The sequence below is a fragment of the Carassius auratus genome, chromosome 1 (genome assembly GCF_003368295.1).
Source record: "Carassius auratus strain Wakin chromosome 1, ASM336829v1, whole genome shotgun sequence".
Taxonomy (NCBI): Eukaryota; Metazoa; Chordata; class Actinopteri; order Cypriniformes; family Cyprinidae; genus Carassius; species Carassius auratus.
Window position 1 is genome coordinate 20,572,014 of NC_039243.1, and position 26,341 is coordinate 20,598,354.

Consider the following 26,341-nt stretch of genomic DNA (forward strand, 5'->3'; position numbering starts at 1 on the left):
TTTTTTAAATTACATTTGCTGATTTTTTTTCCTTTACATCTTTAAAATAAAACAAAAAAAACATATATACAAAAAGAAAAAGAAAAAATCATTGCATGAATCTGAACATTATAATAACGTATACATTATTAAAAATTTTAAGGTACCATTCAAGAATGTCGTTCATTACTTGTAAAACTGCACAAAAATTGGATTTATGACTTCGAAGTAAGGATAAAAAATAGTTAGTGATACCTTACAGCACTAATTAAGCGCAGTGGCAAGATCTATTTAGCCTTGATGCAAAAGACCAACATATGAGCAATAAAACTGTCTTTTGGGTAGTTGTATCCATCTGTATCAAATAAAACTGTATAACTGAAGGACTTGTGTATAACAAATGGGTACATTAGTCCTTCTTTTCAGCTCGTCCTCTCCAGTGTGATGTATAAACTGTCCATATGAGCCATTTCAGATTTAATTAGGTTAGCAGGTCTAGGGTCAGTGGGCTACCAATTGACCCATCTTGTCTTTCAGTGTACCTGTCATCACCATTACAGGACACAGACATCAGCATCTGATAGCTCTGGAGAAATCTGAAGAAAGAGTCTGATTAGGTCACACTTTAAATCCAATTGTTTTGGATCAATTTAGAACTACGTCGCCTGTTCACCAATGGATCCTCTGCAGTAAATGGGTGCCGTCAGATGAGAGTCCACATGACTCCAGTCCACCAGCTAACGTCTTGTGAAGCTTTGTGTTTGTAAGAAACAAACACATCACTACGAATTTTAACTTTAAACTGTCACTTCTGGCCAAAATACAAGTAAATTGTCCATGATAATGCTTCCTCCGGTGAAAAAGTCCAACCTGTGTTGTCCTCTCACCTCAAAACCCACCAACATATTTGTTTAGAACGGTTTTGGACTGTATTCGCTTCTAAACTGTGCTTGATCTAATTCAAATGAGGCTACTTTTTCCACTGGAGGAAGAGTTATTATATACTATGGACTGGTATTCTGGCTAGAAGGAAAGGTTTGAAGTTAAAAAGATGAAAAACATCTTCAGCTGCTCGGTCTCTCATTTTGACGGCACCCATTCACTGCAGAGGAGCAAGAATGTGAAGGTTGATAATTTGGGGTAAACTATTCCTACATGCAATATTTTTGCTTTATAGGAAGAAAAACTATATATATATATATATATATATATATATATATATATATATATATATATATATATATATATATTAGTAGCTGAAGAGGTTAGTCTAGTAAACCACAAAACATCAATAAATTTGAAGTAATTTTGGCAGAAAAAACGTCATGACACCCCAAAAATGATGATTCACACACTTTCAAAGTGGTTGGCTTTGAATCAAACTGAACAAGCCAAAGGCCTCTGCACAAATCTGCTCATTTTCCCCCTCAACATTAAAAGGTATGCCTACTCGAATATGCTTTTAACAACTGGCTGGCAGGTATTTTGCCCGCTCACAGTGCAATTTCGCTCTCACTAATGAGGTGCTCTTAAGGAAAACATCTTGCCCTCTTATTCAAGCATCCGTCTCGCAATAGATTGCTGTTTTTGGCATCAACTGCATGGGCATTTCACGATATCAGCTCTCCACTGAAGCAGAGCTCACTTTGATGTCATCTGGTAATGTTGAGAAAGCAAAAAATAAATAAATATAAAAATAATATAAAAATAAGGCGAAATTAAAAGATGAAATAACAGCTGCCTTTTCATCAGGTAACGTTCAGTCAACTGAGAGGCCATGACTCCACGGGAGTGTGTTTGTCTATAACCTAGGGCCGTAAAGGGTCTTTGCATCAAATGTGCAAATATGCTGCTGCCCACTGTGGGAGACGCCGGTCGACTCATTCTTTCACCCTGAGAGAGTTTTGCCATCATTCCATGGCAACCACAACTATTAATCTTACCGGGTAGGAATAAACCACCATCCAAAGCTCTGTGACTTTTAGCCAATAATTCAAAAGAAAGCAAACATCAAAGTACAAAAAAAAATCACTACCAATATATAAAAAAAAAAAAAAAAAAAAAAAAAACCTGTATTCACGTCAAAATCACACTGAAAGAAGAAATATGTTTTAGTGACATTATGAAAATTAAGTAATTATACTACAAATATCCAAAAAAAAATAAATGAAATATGTAAATATAAATTAACTTTTGAGTTTATAACGTTTTACATATTTATAAAAAATGTAAAAAAAATAGACAGATTCTTCAAATTATAAATTAATTTATTCTAAATGTATAAAATGTCAACACATTTCTCTCTATATATATGAAAACTATTTTAAAAAAATCTGTGTAATATATATATATATATATATATATATATATATATATATATTTATTAGGGGTGTAACAGTACGTGTGTTCGTACCGGACCGTTTCGGTACAGGGCTTTCAGTACGGTGCACGTATGTACCGAATGACCAAATGCAATATTTTGTATGCGGAACATAGGTTCATTGTCGTGTTTCCAAACGAACATATTAAGTGGCGGAAGTCTCCGCGTTCAGCGCAAATCCCGCCCTGCAGCTGATTCTAAGGCCGGCGACACATAGAGCATCACAGTCCCGCCCACAGCTGGTGCCGGAAGTAAAAATTCAATGCAATTTCTGCATTGACATTTGGGGTATAAGCCATAAAAACGTAACCATACATGGGAGACTTAAAAACCAGCTACGGCTGTACTAAGCGATAGTATATGCTCATATAAACGCAAAAGGATCATGGGGCACTAACCTTGTTTTGATATAAATGCCTTTTATTCGCGATGTCTTGGCTAAGTACTTCATTACCCACAATCCTGAACAATCCCACAATCCCACAGTGATGCATCTGATTGGTGGAGCTCGTTTAACCGTCTGGTTAAACCCCGCGAAGGTCCGTGAAGACTAAAGATCATTAATAATAAAATAAAATAAAAACCTTTGTTGCGTTTTTCTCCTTGGCTGCCATTAGAGTCTTGCAGGGAGGTTGGTAACTTAGCTAGGCTACTGTAGCCTTCATATGGTATGAGTCATATCTAGAATTTTATAATGCCACTGTCAAAACAATATTTAGCCTAGGCATACCTTTCTGTGCATTCACTGAACATTTGTCTAATAGCAACGACGTGTTGACGACTGAGCGGCGATTGCAGTCAGATACAAAGCACTGCACCATGTTGCTGACGTTATCGTTAACCGCTTTCACACATGCACACAATATATAAAATACACGATGATAAATATAAAAATCAATACACAATACCTATATAAAACACTATTTATTTACACGATTAATACTGAAAGAACTGCTATTACTGCACATTCACTATATAAAATAAAATTCACTGGAGGAAAAAGTTTGCGCGAGCGGCCGTCATCAGATTTGGAAGTCGCTCAAAAGGCTCGTTCGCGGTTGTGGCTTCAGTCGAATTCAGTGAGGCGTGGTGGTTTATGGGATGAGTAGTTCCTGCGCTCAAAATGAACCTTTGGTTTGTACCTTTGACTTTTTTTGGATTTTCTCTTAATTTTTTCACTCGAAATTATATGTTAAGAGTTCAGCCGTAGCTGGTTATCCTCACACGTGCTCTAAAACTCTTTAGATACGGATTTTTCCGAAAGTCAATGGGAGAAATGAATGGGAAATTTACTTCCGGCACCAGAGCTCTCTCGGGCTGTGGGCGGGACTGTGATGCTCTATTGGATGCGTGGCACAAGCGTCTCAGCTGCGTGGCGTGTCCGTTTTTAATTTGGCTCCCATGTTAACAGGTAAGAGCTTGCAGACTGCCTCATGTTCATATGTTTTTATAAATATATATAAAACATTTGAAACTTAACTGTTAAATGTCTGTTAAATGTCTGTGTATTTATTTACACTTACTTTTTTTGTTTTAGATTGTATATTTAAATAGATGGATAGATAAATTGCAATTGATAGATAGATATATTAATTGCAATTAATTGCAGACAATAGTGCGATTAATCATGATTAATAATTTGAATCATTGCCCAGAACTCATATATATATATATATATATATATATATATATATATATATATATATATATATATATATATATATATATAAACCATCCATTATTTCTCATAGTATGTGTACAGCTGTGTTTCATTCCTTGTTTTCCTATCTGTTGCAAGACAACAGCGTTCAGTATCGTAGGCAAGAGGTAATAGCTAGTTAGACAGCAGGAGGCTGGGACTGGGCCCTGTAATATGGGCTTAATCTCATAAAATGAGTCTTGTGATTAGACACTAGATCAGGGCTCTCCCCGAGTCTACAGCCAACAAAATGTGCAAAATGTTTTTAAGTACTATGGTAACTGCCACCTGAATAACATTCTTCCAAATGATATGATGTAACAGGTCTCAAATTGAGATTAAAAAGTCCCCCAAACCACAAGAGAAATAACGCAAGAGGTTTGGTTTAATGATATAGTCTCAAATTTGAGGAAAACTCTCACACTGATGTTGTCTACCAATGTAGGCAGTAAACAGAAGCATGTCTACACCTGCGTTTGAACTGTCAGTCACGACTCAGAAATGCAGGTACCATGCAAATGAGAAGCTTTGCAGTGCCATAAATTGTACGGTGTACTGAAACTAAACATTGTTTTCTTAGAACAGAAAACAAGGGGTTTCTCACAGCTGTATACATTCAGTGAGAGAAAGGGTTGCAAGATGTACCAGTAATCATTTTGATATGGTCGGATTTGGCTGATAATGAAAGCAGGCAATCTATTTTTTGTTATTTAAATGGTGCATAAAGAGAGATACTGCTGCTACTAATATATATATATATATATATATATATATATATATATATATATATATATATATATATATATATATATATATATATTTTTTTTTTTTTTTTTTTTTTTTTTTTTTTTTTTTTTTTTTTACTTTGTTAGAAGTAAAATTCAATTCAAGTAGAAGTTCAATCCACTAAACCAAAAATACAAGTAAAAAAAAACCCACAAGAGCACAGATTAATTGCATTTTATTTTTGATTACCCCATTATTATTATTGCTATCTGCTATCATTAAACACACTTGTTGGTTAGAATTCTGCATATGACACAATTATTGCACTCCATCTGTTTGGCGTGCATGCGCGAAAAAGTGACACTTCACTTCTAATGTAATGGAGACTGTTAATCTTCACTCTCCTATAACATTTGCAGCAATCCAAGAACTCAACACACTCCCAGTAAACTGGCCCATCATGAGCTGCAACACACTCACTAACCACCTTTGTGGAACCAGAAACTGATCCTCTGCTTAGAATTCGCTTTATAGACGACAAGAGAGGTTTTTGTCAGGAGCAGTGCATCTTCTTGCATCAGCACTTACGGGAGATTACAGGTTATCCAGGTTTGTCATTTTGTTTGGTTTCTCATAATCCTCATATTATAAATCTGTGAAGGGTTTCATTAAGGCCTCAAAACAAACATCTTGGTGTACAACTCATCAAGGAAGCCATTAATTCACATAAATGAACATTGTTCAACCTGAAATGTACTGAAAAGACAGCAGAATGAAGAGTCTGGAGAGCCACCAGGGGACTAAATCACATTCTGTGGGTCTCAGGGAAAGTATACACTACCAGTGCTTTAATGTACCATGTAAATGATATCATAGCAAACAAGATCACCACAAACAGCCAGGTAGAAAAGGCTTTGGATAAACTGTTGATCTTTCAAAATTTTGTCTCCAAAATCAATGAACTAACCTTGAAAAGCAGCCACATTGCGTGAGATGAGGAACTTCAGACTAGAGCTGGACATCTGGAGAAGGTTCTGGATGTCCCGTCGTGCCGCCATCTGGTAACGCTCCTCCATCTTCTTGGTGCAGCACGTTAGATTCTTTGACAAACAAACCTGGAGGTCTGAACCTGTTGGGATGAAGAATGACATATTTTTGAATAAATTACAACAATTAGAGGTAGGGCTGTGCGATTAATCGAAATCGTAATAAAATCACGATTTGAGTGGGACTAATTTCTAAATCGCTTTATATCATGATTTTCCTCGGCCCGACCTCCCGCAGTATGCTATCCGAACCTATCAGAATGCAGCGCACCTAAGTGGAGCACGAGAACAGAACAGACGCTCCACTTAGGTGCACTGCATTCCAAGTGGGCATGGGCATATGCCTAACTCCAGGTTCATACACTCTGTCTGTGATATGTAACCTATTTTTTTTCGAACCCATGTTAACGAATCAGAACGTTCAAACTGCACACGGTAAAAGATGTGAACAGAAAAGGCTAGTTATACAAAGGTGCGAAAAGAATGAATATATAGCCCATGAGCATAGAGAGAGTTGTGAGTGCATGTCACAACTTTTTGATAAAGCTCTCATTGGTTTTCTTTTGGAAATATGTTTAAAATTTATACTGAATGCATTTATGACAAGATGCAAGATGCATTAAGAGCTGGGGGGTGAAAACTTTTGGAATTTAAAGATCAAGGTAAATTGTACTTAATCTGTATACCGGGAAACATACAAGTATCTTCTGTTGCTTACGAAGGGCAGAACTAAATAGAAAAAAAAATGTAATTCAACAAAATAAGACAAATTTGGCCATCTTCATCGTGTTCAAAAGTTTTCACCCCCCAGCTCTTAATGCATCTTGTTTCCTTCTGGAGCATCAGTTAATGTTTGAATCTTTTTTAATAGTTGTGTTTGAGTCCCTCAAATGTCCTCAGTCTGAAAAGATGCATCTCAAAATCATAAAGTCACTGCTGGAAAGGGTTCAAATATGCAAAGATGCTGGAAAACTGAAGAATCTGCAGGACCTTAAAGATTTTTCTGAAGAACGCTGCTCAGTTTAACTGTTCAGAACAAACAAGGGACTCATGCACAACCATCACAAAACAGAAAGACAGTCGTGGATCATCAGATAACAGAACACAGTATTAAGACCCAAGGGTTCCCAAACTTTTGAGGGGGTTATTTTAATAATTTCAGCAATTTTTTTGTCTTGTGGACTAAATCTTAATATCTTTTATGTACAATATCTTACTCAGGACAGTACTAAATAAAAAATAATATGCATTTAGTATGAGCTCTCTTATTTTTAGAAAATTACTCATATTTTCACAGATTCTGAAAGGGGTGCCCAAACTTTCGAGCCCAACTGTGTGTGTGTGTGTATATATATATATATATATATATATATATATATATATATATACATACACACACACACACACACACACACACACCCCCCCCTATAGCTATAGCTCTCAGAAAACAGTGCGGGACATGCCAGGACGAGTCAAGTGTTAAAGACACTATCACCATGCCGCAACGTAATGTTTTGAGTTCCTGAGCAAGATGCAAAGGAGATGGCATGAGGAAAGGAATCAATCTCTGTCTTGCTCAAACAAAATAAAAGTGCCCCAGTGTTTATTTCTCACTCACAACCCACTAGGCATTTCAGTGTAATCACCTGAGAGAATAATGCATCCAACTGTGAACTTTCCACCCTCCCTTTTTCCCCCTGGTTTCACATGATTCAACAGGCTGTGAGATTTGGGAATTGTTATAGATGCCTGAAAGAAGGGACCCTGTGTAGGTCATCCCACAGATAGAGAACCTCCTTGCTGACATGGTGTCAAAATGGTGTCGCTTTTTTGTTGCAAGCAAACTTTCAACCAAGGCTCACTGGAAAACAACCGGGTGGACACTTCTGCAAAATATTACATTCCTTTTGCATGTTTCATTACATTATCAAAGTGAAATGTCAATTAGTGGCACTCAAAGTGCATTCAGTTTTATCCAGACGGAATGTCAATCTGACAAGGTTATTTTGTTTTTGAATTGTTTTTACGTGGGTTGTTGTGTATTGTAGCAGTTCAGAAATGGAATGTCTGGGTTATGAGAAGCAAATATCAAAACTTATTAGTTAACAAATCATACACTATGATAAAAGGGTTATGATGTAATAACTAGGGGTGCTCCGATCACGATCGGCTGATCGTTATGCGCATCTCGTCAGTAAAGCCGGTTCTCTAATCAGCGGTAAATTCCCTCAGGTGCTTGATTTCACATAGAGCAGCTGTTACTACACAGAGCCATTGTTAGCTGAGAAGATGCACAAATCCACGTTCATTTCCAGCGTTTATTTGCGCATCTTCTCAGTTATATATATATATATATATATATATATATATATATATATATATATATATATATATATATATATATATATATATATATATATATATTAGAGGTGGGCATAGATACATTTTTTTTATCTAGATTAATCTCACTGTGATCTTGAAATTAATCTAGATTAATCTAGATTAAAATGGCTCATTCGAATTCTGCCGACGGCATTCAAAATATGTGTGTTACCCAAATAAAATTGACAAACAGTAAGTCTTTGAGAAGAGGTTTATCAAGCTAGATGGTGCATTAGAAATGTATATCTCCTGTTTCCAAAATGCATCACAAACTGCTTGAAAAACCTGAAAACTAATTCCACATTGCACAAGGTGCAAACAACCGTACGCCTGTTTCAGACATACTCCGTCTGCAGTGCGTATGCGTTGCATATGTTTTTACGCACCCATATTAACCGATTCCAGTTGCGTTCCAGGAGCGTTGCGTCTGCAGCAGTGCAGCGATCGTTTACGTACCGAGTAGCGAACTGCAAACATGTCCTGTGTGAAAGCACATCGAGTCCGTGCTGCACCACATACATAACGCACAGGGACTGCATACGCACTGCAGATGGAATATGTGTGAAACAGGCTTGAGCAGGGCCTTAGCTGCGGTCAGCGGGGACCCGGTGAAGGTTGTACCAGTGGGCCCTGTTTAAAATTGTTTAATTTGTATGTTCGTTTATTTTTATTTATTTGTGCTATTTACACAATGTTTAAGTTTTTTTCAAGTTTGTAGGTGTCAAGGTAAAGAAACTAAATAATTAAATGTAAAAAAAGCACTGGATAGTCTTCAATGTAAAAATGAAATATAAACCTACATTTATTCAGACACCTTCAACATTTCTCACATTATTACAGTTTTGCTATATATATCAAAAAATATATCTGGTGTCTGAATAATTTAATAATAATTTCTTGGATTAACATTACAGCAGCCAGCAGCTAATTTAGGCGCGGTCACTTTAAGAGACGATGAACGCATCCAATATAATACACATCCCATTTTTTTCCTCAACTGTTTACTTTCACTTAAGAAATAACTGACAGTTTTTTCTAGCATAATTTCCAAGGTGGATAATTTGACATATTTTGTATGTATTTGTCGGCACAAGAGCAAAAATACGCAAATTCGTTGTTCAAGTATTTTGAGACGCCTCTCTCTGCATGAGCCCTGAACACCAGAACACCGTGAGTACTGACTAGGGCTCTTTCATATCTTTTTGTTTGTTCAAACTGCGATTTGTATTTGTTCGTTCAGGTGCAGGAGGGACTTCGAGGAGAACTTCGCAAAAGAGAGCTCGGTTCAGTGTCGCTGTCCGCGATACACGGCTCTCTCTCTCTCGTGCGCACCGAATACAGTGTGAGAGTAACCAGCTACTCTGTTCAGCTTTTCGCGTCTTGTGTTTGGATGCTTTAATGTTTAAATCGACTGTGTTTTTAATGTTTAAAGCTGTAAGGCTTAAAAACAGGTGAAAGTCATCATAGCTTGCTTAGTATAGACCCAGCTCTCAACCCAACCCGGTTCTTGTCACATACAGCGCTAAGATTTCCCCGAAGCAGAAAACGCGGATGGAATTTCAAAATCCAGTCATGAAGATTAAACTTACATTTTAATATAGACAGTCACGGAATTTGTCAAAGTTAGCATAAATTAATGAAATCAAATCTCCATATGGACCAGTATCTGTAAATGTTAAGCCGCAAAAGTTGGTTGAAATATGAATCCTGCATGTTCTGTGTGAATGAATGAATGAATGGCATAGACGTGCGCATTTGTTTACTACATAGACTGAAGCGTGTGACGCTTGCAGTAATTTCAGGATCTGCTGTCTCAATGAGGACATAAATACATAAACTACATCACCAAAACTGTTCTGAGTCACTTCACAAGCATTTTACCGTTTCATTTGAGTAAAACCAGTGTCAAAATAAAAGTACCCCGTCAAAATAAAAGTTAAATTTTACATAATTGAATTGTGCTGTTAATATTACTATTATTTAGTATAATGTATGTGATACTGCTAGTGCTACTACTGTTGAAAAAAATATATAAAACTTTATTTTTTATAGAAATAAATCACACAATATTTCTTCCATGTTTTAAATTTATTAGCAAATCCCCTATATTTACCAAAAAAAAATAAATGTTAAATTTAATTAATTAAAAGACAAATTAAATTTGGGTGAAACTTGTTCACTGTTTTTCATAATTATATTAAATGTAGAATTTTTTTTTATTTACAATTGTAAATAAATATAAAGAATGGCATTGGTTTTATTTAGGGATGTACAATCATGATTTTTCATGGCTGATTCCGATACCAATTTTTTTCAAGCAAAGCTGGCCGATTCTGATAACGATTTCTGATTTTTTTTTGGGCCAACTTTTCGCTTGCTTCATTTGGTTTGCTCAGCTAAATATGTCTGTAGGCGTGTGGTTGCGTGTGTCAACGTGCCCAGTGAGTTCACACACACACGTCGTTTTCTCCTTCTTTCCAAATCGCTAGGGTAGTTGCTCTCCTCAGGCATCTGTCGTTGCTCAGGCATCCATCAGCTGCGATCTCCGTTACAACAAGGACATTTCAGCAATGAAAAACCCTTGCTGTAACTCTGCTACAACATTTATTTTATAAGAAAAGTAAAATACTCACCCAATTTCACCCCGAAGGAAGCTGATTGAGTTGGTTCTTTTCACATGGCCTGGTGCGCTTGCGTCATTCTGAAGAGCATTTTAACTAGATGTGGTGCATACGCGCCTGGAAAAAAACGAGCACGTCGCATCGGGTCTCTTCCATTATGAGCGCGCATATCGCATTTGAAATAACAAACTTGAGCACAAAAAAAGACATGATATGTGAACAGCCCTTTCATCGGCTGTTTACATGTTTACTTTCGGTTAACTGTTAAATAGCCAATATGACCATCCCTAACTGGCATCTAAACATAATATAACATACAAAATTAATTAATTTTAAGTCGCACAAAGTTAACATGTTGATATTTCTTGCTCTGAATCTGCCATAAAATAAAATAAGTTTATTGATCTTTGAAAAGGTGTACCTGCGTTAGGGCTGCACGATGTGTCGTTTAAGCATCAATATCGCGATGTACGAATCCATGATCCATGATCGCAGGATGTGCGATGTAGGCTGTCGTAGTTGATCCGTTATTCATTAATTGTATGGGTCAGCTGCTCCCCGACCCTTGACGAATGTGATTCAGCAGCTGGTTACTCACGCGCTGTGTTCGGTGTGCACGAGAGAGCCGCATCTCGCGAATAGCAACACTGAACCGAGCTCTCCTTCAGGACGTTCGCGCCCTCCTGCGCCTGAACGAATAAATGCAAATCGCAGTTTAAATAAACAGAAAAAAAAGAGCTAAAAGCAAATGAGCTCAATTCAGCACCGCGGTGTTCTGGTGTTCAGGGAGCAAGCAGAGACGCGTCTCAAAGACTTCTTGCTTTTGTACCGACAACAAATACACAAAAAAGATGTCAAAATAACCGTCTTGGAAAGTGTGTTCGAAAAAAGTCTGTGGTTATGTCTTAAGTGAAAGAGTTGAGAAAGAAATTGGATGTGTATCATTATAATGGATGCGTTTGTCTCTTAAGGTGACCGCGCCTAATTTACTAGTTCTGCTGTCAGAGTCTTTAATGTATGAAAATGAAAGTAAATCACTAACTGCTCTTGACTGAATTACTAGTTTTAACAAGAATTTATCCAAAGTCAATCCAAAAATCAGATAGAATTGATTATATTGTTTAACTAGTGGGTGCAGGAAACTAGTTCATTTATGTAAGTGAGTATAGCAAAATACAGTGATGTGAAATATTATACCCCAAAATTTGTCATACTGTAGACTACCAGTGAAATTGATTAAAAATAATAATAATAATTTGGGACCTTACCATTTTTTGCTTAAGTGTTTCTTTCTTTAATTGCTAATGCAACCTTTTCACACCACAGAACCAAATTAAGCATTGCTTGCTTGGTAACTATTCAACAAAGTATTGATAGTTGTGTAAATATTGTCATACTGACAGTTGTCTGAAGTTTTGGTTGATTCCATTACATATCTTTCTATCAAAATTATCTAACATTATCAAGAGGTATTTGTTTTGACACAGTTTAACCACAGGAGTTCTTGTCATATTCAGACACAGGAGTTCTTGTCATATTTTATTGCCAATTTCTATACTACAGCAAATAAACTGTGATAATGTGAGAAATGTTGAAGGTGTCTGAATACATTTTGGTTTGATTGTTATTTTACAGTGAAGAATATGCAGTGCTATTTTAAATTAACAAAAATAAACTTAAAAAATTTAAACTGTGTAAATAGCACAAATAAATAAATAGAATGAACAAACAATACAAATTAAACAATTTTAAACAAAATAAAAAATAAAAAAAATAAAAAGCCCATCTGTATGCAATTCAGTTTCATTATTGTTCATTATCCAGTAATTACTACACTATAAATAATTGTTATTTTCATTGCATAAATACATTAAAAAAAAAAAAAAAGCATGCTTTCGAAACAAGTTTTTTAAGATTTGGAATTTCTCTTCTTCCCAACCCTTATTTGTCACTGACAAATATATATATATATATATATATATATATATATATATATATATATATATATATATAAACTTCATATAAACTGTGTGGCCTGAGTTGTTTATTTTATATTAGGCTAATAGCATGGTGTATTTTTATTCAGTTTGTTAACAAAAGTTCTGTTTAATATAAGTGATTTTTTCATTGTACCATTTTGTTGTCCATTCAAGCAATAAACACCTAATTGACTCTAATTTGATAGGCATTTGCTATTTAAAAGCGAAGGAAAGCGAGGAAAAGTAGGAAAACCCCAACCACCCCACCCCCCGGTGATACCGGTATTACTGGTGTTGTCACATGACGATTAGTCTCAGTCTCAAGACGTCACGCCCACGGACCGTTGGCTAAACGTCTGATGCATATGGGACACAAAAGTGGAAACAATTCAAGAATGTTCAAGTCGCCATTGGATTGTTTGAATTCTACAGGATTTCCGCGAGACGTGTGTGTCGCTTTCTTTAACGTTTTTGCCTGGAAACAAAATTCTGTGATGCCAAAACCCCTCACTGAAGGAGAAAGCCGCCGTGTTTACAACTGTGATGACCAGCGCTTACCAGGATGATATAAACACTGGATTTTCAAAAGTATGTGAAATATTTATAGTTTGCGGCATAAAATCTTTAAAATACGTCCCAGGTTTTTACACACCGGTCTGTTAGTGTGGCAACATTTTCACGCCTCGAAACATGACGAACGAAACAAACTGTAATTTGTGGTTTGACATGTCGAACAAACAGCATCATGGGCAGGCCTTGGCCAAAGATAGCTGCCATAAATTTAAGACCTTCAGCCTGATGGTCTGGCTACGTGAGACTACATGACCATCAACCATGAAAAAATTTCCTCATCGTCACAACCATAGTGTATATAGGTAGGTTTTAGAGTTTTTCCAGTAAGCCTCTTGACAACGCTCCCACTACATCCCAATGATCAAATAAAAGAGAAAACACTCTAAAGTTCATGCTTCTTTGAAGCCTCTTATACTCCCAGCACTTTTAATGCATTACATAGGAATTCCCACAAAGCCAACGATTGATCAAATCAAAACAAATGCAACGTGAGGCTTTGACTTTTCAATCTGCTAGCAGTGACATGCAAGTCTGTGTTTCAGTTGTCTGAGCACAGCAATAAAATGCGTGATTCAGTTACGACAGACAGTGCATTTTACAAGCTTCTCTGACAAGAAAAATGACTGGCACACACAAGCCAATGCTTGAGTAATGCTAAATTACAGAAATAAAAACCTTTGAGGATTATTTTTAACTATTTTATTTACCTACAAACTAAGGTGTTCAGTTTATTATTTGATGTTTTAGGACCAAAGCTCTCACACAGTTCATTGAATTGGCCTGGAAATCGCTGGACATCAAACCGTTTGTGTTGCTATTAACATCCAAGGTTGGAAGCAGAGAGAAGAAAAACACTACAGCTTTTAGAAAACTGAAGTATAGAGGTTTGTGTGACAAGATTGTTTATTATTTGCTCCACAACATTAAAAAAAAAAAAAAAAAAACAAGCCAGGAATACTTTGAGCATATTGCTTCATAAAATGAAACCTGAAGGAAAAAGTGGTGTGATGGGAAAGACAGCAAATCAAAAGTAGCACAAGACTTTCAAAGCAATCCACACAACCTCTAGCTCTAAATTCCTGTAAAACTAACATCTTCCAAGCAGCACTTTGAAGTGAGCTCCATTTGATGACCTCTGCGGGAAACAGTGTACAAGCCGTTCTCCTCAAGCCACTTAACATCCATTAACAGCCAATTTGTCAAACTGGTTAGAGGTTGCCTTTCCCATGATATGAGCAGCTAAAACTACCAATGTCCATTATTTGAGAGAACACAAAACTAGTTTCAGATCACAAGAGCAACAGCAAAATGGGACTATTATCTAAACAAGCGGACAAAGACCATTTCAGAGGCTCAGAGGTCACAAACCAAACAGTCCTCAGAGATACATGTGACAGCTGTTGAAACCAAACTGCACATCTTCTCATGACTAATTACAGCTGTGTTTTGCAGTCAAGTGGCACAAGTTAGTTTCCGACCTTGTATACAGTATGTGTTTTGACAAAACAGCTGATTTTAAACCTCAGCTTGAAGATACCTGCCAAGTAAACCACTTCAGACTGCTGGGATTGATGAGTGAAAGGGTTATGTTCAGTGTTCACAATTAGTCTATTACTCAAAGTTCAAAATATGTTCAAAATATTAGGCTACTCGAGGAATCCTGAAACCTTAACAGCAGCGATATGCTTCCAGACAATTTCAGATGCTCTTGTTCCAAATTTTCTGAGAACATGTGATTTTCATGAAGGCAAACTGAAAATCTTTGGTTTGTATAAAAACAGGTTTTAGCCTTTCGATGGAAGTGAAACAATTTCAAGCTGTTAGAGAAGGGTCTGTCTATTAACTCCTACATGAGACACCATTCAGTACCGGAGTTTATTTGAACAGTAATGCCCGTCAGTGTTTCAGTAAAGCCGGTAAACGCGCCCTACGGCTAGGACTCATCTAAAGCGTCTTGAAAGCGTCATTTGAAGTACATATATCAAGCGTTGAAATACTTCGGGTCAATATCGTGCAGTTAATTAAAACTATTCGAATTGTAATATATATATATATATATATATATATATATATATATATATATATATATATATATATATATATTTTTTTTTTTTTTTTTTTTTTTTTTTTTGACATCATAGAGCTTTAGATTGTTTTGGGAATTTTATATTTTAAATGATCATCTTGTATGATCAGCAGTGAGTTATGTTGGGAAGGGAATAAAATTGTTTTGGGAATTTTATATTTTAAATGATCATCTTGTATGATCAGCAGTGAGTTATGTTGGGAAGGGAATAAAAACGAATAAGGTAACATAAAATCATTACTGTCACAGTCACTGTCAGATTTGGTTAGATCTTACCTGTTCTCGGTGTTTCAGGTATTGATTTTACTGGTCCGATTTCCTTCATTTGGAAAACTTTGCGCACTTCATCGCAGTTCGTTAAAGTCCCCCAACATGGCTCGATGAAAACCGCTAAAAACACGTAAAACACAACTCCACGCAACCCCATCTCCAGAAGCTGCCCAGGAGAGTGTGTCCCTTCGAGTAAAAAAAAAAAAAAAAAAAAAAAAAAAACCTAGAAACGCGGCCGTTGTTTAGGTGTCAGAAAACTTGACAAAAAAAAAACCGGTGCTGATTTTAGGTGAAGAAAAAAAAACGACATAACGTGCCTGTCACGCGCCTGGGAAGGCTTTCACGCAGGACCTTTAAAAAAAAAAAAAAATTCGCTGTGTGTTGGTGAAAGACGGAGCTGTCAAGAGAGACTGGGCGGAATCATTCGTGTATTCAGACTTTAAAAGCAGTGCCACTCTCTTCAACACATCTACACTAACGAAGCGGACAACAATACAGTTCTTACAATTTCAATAACTTTTATCTAGTTTTATCGCGTCGACATTTTCGAATAATGGGCGCGTTTAGAATCATAAAAAATCTGGACCATCGTTTGTATCATAAAACTCTGGGAGTCTTGAAAGTTGAAATACTAGTTTCGAAATAAGTCAGATAACGTTACACTCGTTCACCTTACATAGAAAGTGCGCTAAACGTATACGCGCGCATATTGCTTGCACCATAGCAACTGCTCCTCGAGTTCAGTTAGGATGAGATACCATGCATCTCGTCATTGTTTAATTATGCATTATGAATACAACATGGTTAGTGCGCTAGAGGAGCTCCAAAAAAACACTTACTTTTGTTTTGTGTTTATTTTAAAGTTTATTTTATTTTTAAGTTTATGCCCAAACCCGTACTGTTGTCTATGTAAACATGTTTTAGACCTTACACGGTAATACTAGTGAATTTTGAGTGCTGTAACTGACAAGTCTAATCAAATTGTGTGCTAGAAAGAAAAAAAAAAATCCTGCCCAGAGAAGTGCGAAGTCTCTCTCAAACGGCTTGCAACAGAGCCATCTGTTGGACAAATACTGAAACTACAGGCATCTCAACGCTCGGGGGGTTAAATTAACTCTAGCTTGACTTAATTATAGAGTTCATTTAAAATAATAATCATTTGTTTAGACAAAAAGTTAAAACAGCTACTCACGTGGTCATAATTCCTAAATGGCTATAACCATAAGAATTTAACCAGGAGAGGTAAACAACCATAACATCAGTTTCCATTTCAATTAGTTAGGCATTAAAAACAGACAACACTTATGGGCAACTGATCAGACAGATTTAAAGGCTTTGAACTTGTTTTCTTCAAAATTAAACTTGTTCATCTTGACTGTGGGTTACAGAAAACCTCCCCACATTCCACTGAACAGTAGCTGGACACCATGGTAATACTCCATTAGAAATAACTTTAGCTGGAAATGCACAATAGAGTAATTTTCACTGCAGATGTAGAGAGTGTTTTTCGTAACCCCATAACACATGTAGATCCAAATTAAATGTTTATAAAATAAGTTCAAATGTATTCCTTTATTTATATAAAAATACTGGATTTATTTTTAGACCACCCCTTTGCATTAAGCATGTTCACTAAGAGGGACAACATAACTTGCTTTGCATTCAAATAATTGGACTTAACTAAACAATGAACAGCTTGATAGACAGTTGTTGAATTTGCCTGCTCCTGTTGATCCAGTAAAACCGTCTGGAATCATGGAATTTGGTCCAAAATAAACAAAAGTTAACTTCATGAACAACATCAAAACTCTTGCACCCTAGAAAACAAAATTCAAGTTGATACCAATGGCATCCAATAAAGCATTGTGGTTAACAGTTACCAGCCCCAAGTTACACCTGTATGTCTCACATGCTGTAAGTGAAAATTAGATAACATGATAAAATTAACACAGTAAGACAATGCATATCTTAATCGTTTATTGACAATGTTTTCATTTAAAAACATACAATGTATAAAAAAAAAATAAAACTCCCGAATATTCAAGCTCACAAAAAAAAATTATAAAAACTGCATTTATGGAAAAGAATGGGTATTCTAGGGAACTTAAATTGTGGGGTACAATCTCCACAATCCTCTACAGGCCGGGACAAGTGCAATACCTTCCAAACACACAGCATTGCTACTAATCCCAACCTGTGCAGAAAGGGACCAAACGGCTCCAAAAGCGGTTCTTGGATGGGCTGCCACTGTCAGTTTTGCATGGATTTGCACAGCGCGCTGTCTTAAGCTGGATGCAAACCAGCAAAACTGACTGGGGTCCAGCAAGGATACACAGCGTCCAGAGACCTAGGAGTGTTCGGCAAGGGTCTTCAGATCCCAGATGCATTTAGCTAGAAGTACTTCAAGTGCTCACACTGCAGTAGATGACAGAAATACTACCTGCACTATAAGCACTTTAGCACTGCTGAAACTCTAACACAATGGCAGGTTTTATTTAAAAGAATGGTTGGGGGGGGGGGCACCGCTTTTCAGACTTCAAACTGAAATTTGGGAAACGTGGAGAAGCAGCAGGCCACCATCAGTTTTGCATAGATTTGCACAACTCCGGTTTTCTTGTAGTGCAACTATGCAAAACTAGCAGAGAACTGCACCAAAAGACAAGAAAAACTATGACTTAATTTGCAAACAAGGATGAAAGTCACAGTCCCTCGTGCCAGAAGGAGCACTTAGGGCAGTAGGTGCTAGTCTACTTCACTATCTGCACTAGATGCACCTTAGCACAAAGCCGTTAGTATGGGGTCTTGGTGAAGGATGTTTGGCGGAGGGAAAAAGCAATGGCCAAGTGTATTGCTAGAAGTGCCTCCACTGCAGTAGATATTCCATAATACTACCTGCACTGTAAGCACTTTGACAATACACTGACTCCAACCACGTCCACACCATCAACACAACAACGTCCAGTGGACAGCCTCCAGTGAACTTGCGGGAAACTACTCCCATCTTTCTTGAGGTTTCTGAGAGAGGGAAGGGGAGAAATATTTGAATTAGTTCATTGCCTATATAATAAAACAAATTTAAAAGCAAAATAGTAAATAGGATTGACTTTTCTATAATACAAAAGCAAGGGCCTCATGGCAAAGCACATGTCACTCGGGCACTGCGGTACTATTCATATCCAACTTTGACGGTGTATCGCTCTTTTAAGAAAAGCTAACTCCACCAAACCAGCATTAACTACTTCGCGCTCTCAGTTTTAAATGTGCATTTCACTACCAATCTCCAAGTTATGAGAACTAGAGCTGAGCGAGTGAATGAATTGCGCAGCCTGCGGACCGCGCCGTCGGTGTGTGGCGCATGCGCAGTGAGACCCTCCCCGGTCACCCCTCCCCCACCTAAAACAAACTGTACTAACATGGCGCCGTAGAGTTTACCAACCGGATCATTCTTCGCTTAAAAACTACTGTATTAGACAACAAGCAATATGTTTTATTAGTCAAACAGGTAAAACAGGTGTGGGAAATAAAGCGGCGCGTTGTTGCTTTCGCGTTCAGCCGACGTTGAGGACAGGAATAGCTGCTAATGCTAAGCTAACTGACTAGGATTGTGGCTTAAACTTGCACTCAAAATAAAAATAAAACAACGAGCGTTAAAATGTCTTAACGTGAACAAATAAGGCGCTCAAAGTATTTACACGAAGCGGTTCCTGAGAGAAACTAGCCAGTTAACAGTTAAACTACAACAACTAATGTTAGTGCTGGCTAGCTCAATCCATTCCCCATTAAAAGTCATCGATAAAAACCAACAAGCTCATTGAGTGGCTAATTAACTTGAATTTATTTTAACATCTCTCCAAATGTTATCTTAAAAACCCGAGAAGCAGAAAGTGATGGCTGAAAGGGGGGATGTTTTTGTCCAGCGCACCGCTGCTAAGCTAGCCTGTGCGCGCGCGGCCTACGCGTCCCCCCATGTGCTGCTGCTTTGTTCTGGAGGCACTTTAACTCGCACGCGCAACAGAACGAGAAAACATCACTCTAGAAGTCTAAAAACAACTTAATTCGCATTTGACTATTTCATATCTTATTTACGATGCGAATGTAAACGTACTGCGCAGGCGTGCGGTGAAATAAGAGTTGGTGGTTGCATTGCAGCAAGCATGCTTTTCAAATCTCCCACATTCTCCCCAAGTATGGAGGTGGAGAGGACTACCATGCGCCACTTACTACATTGTTTGTATCACCATCGTTGTCGCTTGCGATAGCGGGGTTACAAAATCCTTCGCGGAAATCTCATCTTATGCGTTTAAGCGGGAAAACGCGATTGAGTTTGTGAGACTAAGCCAGAAAATTTAACAACAGGTTCCTAGTCAGTAACGAACAGTAAGACACTCACCAGTGAAATCCACCATCTTCACTCACTTGCCGTTTACTGCCACAGCTCTGGACAAATCTGCGAAACTGGTGCGTAAACTTAAAAGTGGACCGAGCTCGAACGTAACGCACGCGGCGCGCATCCAAAGTGAAGTGAAACTTCTGCTAAAACGACTTTCTTAATCGTAGTAAAATTGCAAAAGTGGCGCGAAGGCGACCTGCCTTGAACCATGTGGGTGAATGAAGGGCGTCTCCCGTTGAACGTAAATATCTACAACCCCCAACTCCTTCATTAGCATAAATAAACTACTTCCGATCTTTAGCGCTCCAACCAATCGAAAAGAAAGCACTGGCGTAGGAAAAAAGAACGAGCGAACAAGCACGAGCTATTAATCATGCAATACATAATAATAAAATCCAAAATCAAAGTTAAACCTGAAAAGCCGAAAATTTATGTGAGCTGTCCATTTCTGCTCAGCTGAAATGTTTTAATGTAAATACTACAGCTACTACTAATAATAATAAAGTACAAATAAGTTTTTTTGAGTAACATATATACAGATTGTGTATTATAAAAAAGATATTATATATTAGAAATCAAAAGTAAGTGTACAATTGGTGTACAATTTTCACTCAGCAATTATTAGTTTCACTGTTAATTACAAAGAAATTAGAAAGTAGTAGAAAGACATACTCCTATAAATTGTGTTTTATTTACAGCTTTTTTAATGAAAAATGTTTACATTGTACAATGCAGTAGGTTTTCTGCAAAGAGTGAAGCAACTGGTTAAAATATAAAATGTTAATGTCTTTGTTTGTTTGTTTTTAAAAAAAAATAGCATGTATACTGAATCCATTTTTTAAGGGAATCATAAAATGGATATATAAAATGAGCAAATAATATAACTGTTCCTCTTCTTTTTATACCCCTTTATTTTCAGATGATGAAAATTTACATTAATAACATGAAATTAGAAATCAGCGCATTAAATTAGATGAGAATCTGTTAACATTTAACAATTTGCAAATGTGATATATATATATATATATATATATATATATATATATATATATATATATATATATATATATGTGTGTGTGTGGGGGGGGGGGGTTAAGAAAAGTATTTGGTTGGTCTATATATTTACAACCCTACATTATAGAGATTTTTATTTTTTATTTTTTTATGGCATGTCTTTACTTAATTGTAAATATAGCAAGGTTTGCAGTGACATGCAAAGAGACACAGAGCATCAAACTTCATAATGTTCATCTTGCTTAAACATAGGCCTAACATGTTTAAATTGATGGAATTCCTTTTGATTAAGGAGAAAAGTGCATGTTTTCCTCTTTGTTCCTCACAGTCTTCAGAAAGCAAGAGTTGGAGTGAGCTACGGGCAGGTCTTGTGCTTGATCGCTGGTTTGTAACCTTCCCAACCCCCATTCCAATTCAGGACTTTGAGAACAGGCTGTTTTGCTCAATGGGGCAGATTTCAGGCCTCACATGGATGTGGGGGTCACATTCGGCTTAAGGCTGCCTCTTGGTCAACACCCCGTTCCCCTGTGTCTCTGGACAAAGGATGCAATTCCATTTTAGAGGGAGGGAAGGAGGGTGGATATGATGAAGTTTAGAGTTCTGGAGAAAAGAGAAAAGTGAGAAACAATCATTCGCATAGTTCTGAGAACTGACGCAGAAAGAAAAAATACAATTAGAGGGAGAAGAAAGAGATATTATAGATTATTTCAACCATATTGGAGATTGCATCTAAGAAAAGGAGGATGAAGAAGTTGATTCTTCAAGAATGAAGGATGGTGGACAAGCAGGAAGAGTATCCTGTTTTCTTTTCTTTTTTTTGCTTCTTTTTTTCTATTGTATTTGCCTTTTCTCTCTCACTGTATCTTTGTCCTTATGTCTCTCTCTCTTCCCCTCTCCCGGTCTCTTCCTCTCTTAAAATGGCAGCAGACTCCACCCACTTCAGGGGCCAGGCAAAATTTTTTATTTGTCTTGAAAAAGCAAGGCCAGGAATTGTCACTGTTGGTGACCCGAGGTCAAACAGACTCACCTCTCTCTACCACAGTCCATTCAACTGAGAGATCTCACAGACGAACACCCTGCGTCATCTCTGATGGAGAAACTCAGTCAACAAATTTGAAAAATATGAAAAATGGATATATAAACTTTAAACAGTTTTTGTAAATTTAAATGTAATTTTATTTAGGTTGATTAACTAAGGGTTTAATGTGGTTTTATTATTTAGCTTTTTTAATGGAGTTGTATAATCTGTATTTAATATTATTTATTTATTTCTCTTCTTTTTTTATTTTTATTTTTTATTTTGGAAGGCAGTATTGCTCCAAATATAAAATGTTATATTTATTTAAACTGTATTGAAATATATATATATATATATATATATAAAGTATCGATAAGAATAAAATCTATCATTATATTTTACACTGAAAAAATGGTTTAGGATTTACCTTTAAACAATATTCATTTATAAATAGTTTTTGCTATTTTCATAGAATTTTAAGTACTATTTTGAATTAAATTTTGAAGTAGAAAGACTTAGAAATAGTACACTCTGGGGGTGGGGGTGGATATAAAAATAAAATGGGGCACATGTACAAGGAATTTCTGTATTTATTTATATGTTTTGGAGTAAATGGTAATGTCCAGTAAATCGGTGGATAATGTCCAGGTCATGATTTGCCAGTGCTTCTTTTCTTTGCCAGTATTTCATTTTTATTTTATTTTATTATTATTATTATTATTTTAAACTGTACGAACTTGTGTATTAATTAATCTTAGCATTAGAAGTGAATCAGTTTTCATAAAACCTAAAACTGTATTCAAGATTTAAATAGCCTAATCCTTATTATTCAAATACCATCTGCTAAAGAAGCACTAGAGAGAGAGAAAGAGAGCATTTCATTGGTCTTAAAATTCTCTGCCAAACCACTTTTTTTCTTTGCCACATTTTGCAAGTAGTTGTAAATACATGGCAGCGATAATTGCTCTGTCAGTTCACAAAATATATTTGTTTGTGTTTGTTTGTTTTTTATGAAGACAGTACGCAATATGTAGTTATTGTAATCTGGTTCATAGTATATGTATATTTGTTTATAGAGTTTCAGTCTTTGTTTTTTTTTATGTTTTTTTCTTCTTTTTTTGCACAGAATGATACAAACTTGTCAAATTGTTTGTATGTTACTTTTTGTATTTTCTTATTGATCTTTAATAAAAGCACAAACTTAAACAGGTGTTGTTGCTGTTTTTTTTTTTTTTTTTTTTTTTTTAAATACTTAATTCCTTGATGGTCCCTTATTTCCTTGTGTTTTATTTGAATCATAGCTATTGTTTAGATTAAATCAAACTGACAACATTAAGTTAGAACAACAAATGGGAAATTGTAAATGTTTGCAGTTTTTAATATAACCATGCTCTTTTGCAACTTTTTTCTATTGTATTTCCTATTCAGTGCAAAGTGTATTATAGAATTGTTGTATTCTAACTAACCTCCAATTTTGTTTTTCTAAGAGGGTCAAGGAAATTGTCCTGTTCGAACTTGTTTATTCATAGAACTGTGTTGTTGTATTTTAGCATCTTTGGAAAAAACAAAGTCGTACCGTATCATATGGCATATGTTTGTTATGGCATTTACATTTGGAAACAAAATTATCTCACTAGATCTGAACAGAATTCCCCCCTTCCACCAAACAGAACAAGAGTGAGCTATGTTACTGTCCCTTTGACTTATAGAGAGGATGTTCTTTTTTTCCCCCTGAAATGGTAAAGCATAAGACTTACATTTATTTCCCCACCTTGCGTTTCTGGTCAAAAAGCACAGGCCTATAAACATTACTTGTAAATCTCTCATTCTTTACTATCAACAGATACTGGATTCAATCTGCTTGTCAACTTTTCAATCCGCACAGGTTTTGTACCTTCTTTCTGGAACTGATTGATCATTGGTCACAATAATCTGAGTTCATGCACCTGATTTTGAGCGAACGTTGGCAAAATTATCCACATGTTTTTTTTTTTTTCTCACTCAAAATCTAAGGACAAATTTACAAATAATTTTTAAAATAGTAAATCAAATTGGGTACAATTTTTGTACAACACATCACGATCCATTTGACGTGTATAAATACATAATTTAAAATTAAAAACATGCACCATCAAGTCATGGTTGCTTTTTGCTGTGAAATCTGATTTTTATAAAGTACACATAAGAATACATTTTATATTATTAGTAATATTTCAAGATGGACATTCATTGGACTGAAGCAATTTAGGATTACTTTTACTTTTTCAATGACATTTTTTAGTGATAACAAATTTTAAAATATGAGTATCAGATATGATCATCAGGCTTTTGAAGAATGTTTATTTAATCTTTCAATTTATAATTGTATTGCATTGCATTACATGTTAAATTAAGCATTTACAAAAAATATACAGTACAGACCGAAAGTTTGGACACACCTTCTCATTCAAAGAGTTTTCTTTATTTTCATGACTATGAAAATTGTAGAGTCACACTGAAGGCATCAGAACTATGAATTAACACGTGGCATTATATATGGAATTATATAGATAACAAAAAAGTGTGAAACAACTGAAAATATGTCATATTCTAGGTTCTTCAAAGTAGCCACCTTTTGCTTTGATTACTGCTTTGCACACTCTTGACATTCTCTTGATGAGCTTCAAGAGGTAGTCACCTGAAATGGTCTTCCAACAGTCTTGAAGGAGTTCCCCGAGAGATGCTTAGCACTTGTTGGCCCTTTTGCCTTCTGTCTGCGGTCCAGCTCACCCCTAAACCATCTCGATTGGGTTCAGGTCCGGTGACTGTGGAGGTCATGTCATCTGGCTCAGCACCCTATCACTCTCCTTCTTGGTCAAATAGCCCTTGATGCCTTCAGTGTGTCTCTACAATTTTCATAGTCGTGAAAATAAAGAAAACTCTTTGAATGAGAAGGTGTGTCCAAACTTTTGGTCTATACTGTATCTCACTAAGACATTATTGTGAGATTTAGAGTGCCAATACAGGTGCTTCTCAATACATTAGAATGAAGTGGAAAAGTTCATTTATTTCAGTTATTCAACTCAAATTGTGAAACTAATGCAATTCAATGCACAAAGACTGAAGTAGTTTAAGTCTTTTTACTTTTAACTGTGATGATTTTGGCTGACATTTAACAAAAACCCACCAATTCAATCTCAACAAATTAGAATACTGTACTTAATAAAACTAATATATAAATAAATAAATAAAAACATTTAGTGAATTGTTGGCCTTCTGAACTCAATACTTGGTAGGGGCTCATTTTGCTTTAATTACTGCCTCAATTCAGCGTGGCATGGAGGTGATCAGTTTGTGGTACTGCTGAGGTGGTATGGAAGCCCAGGTTTCTTTGACAGTGGCCTTCAGCTCATCTGCATTGTTTGGTCTCTTGTTTCTCATTTTCCTCTTGACAATAGCCCTTAGATTCCATATGGGGTTCAGGTCTGGTGAGTTTGCATAAAGGAAGCATAAATAAATCGAAGATTTCTTGGTAAAGGGGTGCAGTGACTTTGGTTTTCAAAAAACACAATGAACCAACACCGGCAGATGACATTGCATCCCAAATCATCACAGACTGTGGAAACTTGACACTGGACTTCAAGCAACTTGGGCTATTAGCTTCTCCACCCTTCCTCCAGACTCTAGGACATTGGTTTCCAAATAAAATACAAAACTTGCTCTCATCTAAACAAGGACTTTGGACCAATGGCAACAGTCCAGTTCTTCTTCTCCTTAGCCCAGGTAAGATGCCTCTGACATGGTCTGTGGTTCAGGAGTGGCTTAACAAGAGGAATATGACAACTGTAGCCAAATTCCTTGACACGTCTGTGTGTGATGGCTCTTGATGTCTTGACCTCAGCCTCAGTCCATTCCTTGTAAAGTTCTCTAAAATTCTTGAATCCAGTTTGCTTGACAATCCTGGCTGAGGTTCTCACGGTTGGTTGTGCATCTTTTTCTTCCACACTTTTTCATTCCACCCAAGTTTCTGTTAACATGCTTGGATACAGCACTCTGTGAACAGCCAGCTTATTGTCAATTCCTTGTGACATTCCTTGTGAAGGGTGTCAATGATTGTCAGAGACAATTTTGAAGGCTCAGGAAACCTTTGCAGGTGTTTTGAGTTGATTAGCTGTTTGGCATGTTATTATATTCTAATT

The 26,341-nt window shown here is 36.4% G+C and overlaps 1 protein-coding gene and 1 long non-coding RNA gene across 2 annotated transcripts in view; both read right to left on the bottom strand.

Moving 5' to 3' along the window:
- LOC113106621 (glypican-5-like) overlaps positions 1–17,170 on the bottom strand; it is a 228,487-nt gene extending 211,317 nt beyond the window's left edge. Inside the window, exons 1-3 of the mRNA XM_026268740.1 lie at positions 17,135–17,170; positions 15,748–15,964; positions 5,752–5,913 (exon numbers count right to left, since the gene is read on the bottom strand). Of these exons, the coding sequence (XP_026124525.1) occupies positions 5,752–5,913; positions 15,748–15,964; positions 17,135–17,170 (415 nt within the window). The remainder of the gene's footprint in view (positions 1–5,751; positions 5,914–15,747; positions 15,965–17,134) is intronic.
- A 533-nt stretch (positions 17,171–17,703) lies between these two features.
- On the bottom strand, positions 17,704–20,896 carry LOC113100998 (uncharacterized). The gene is made up of 2 exons (XR_003289881.1): positions 20,132–20,896; positions 17,704–18,756 (listed from the first exon to the last, which is right to left on the bottom strand). It is a non-coding gene; the product is annotated as an uncharacterized LOC113100998 (long non-coding RNA).
- Between the last annotated feature and the right edge of the window lie 5,445 nt (positions 20,897–26,341).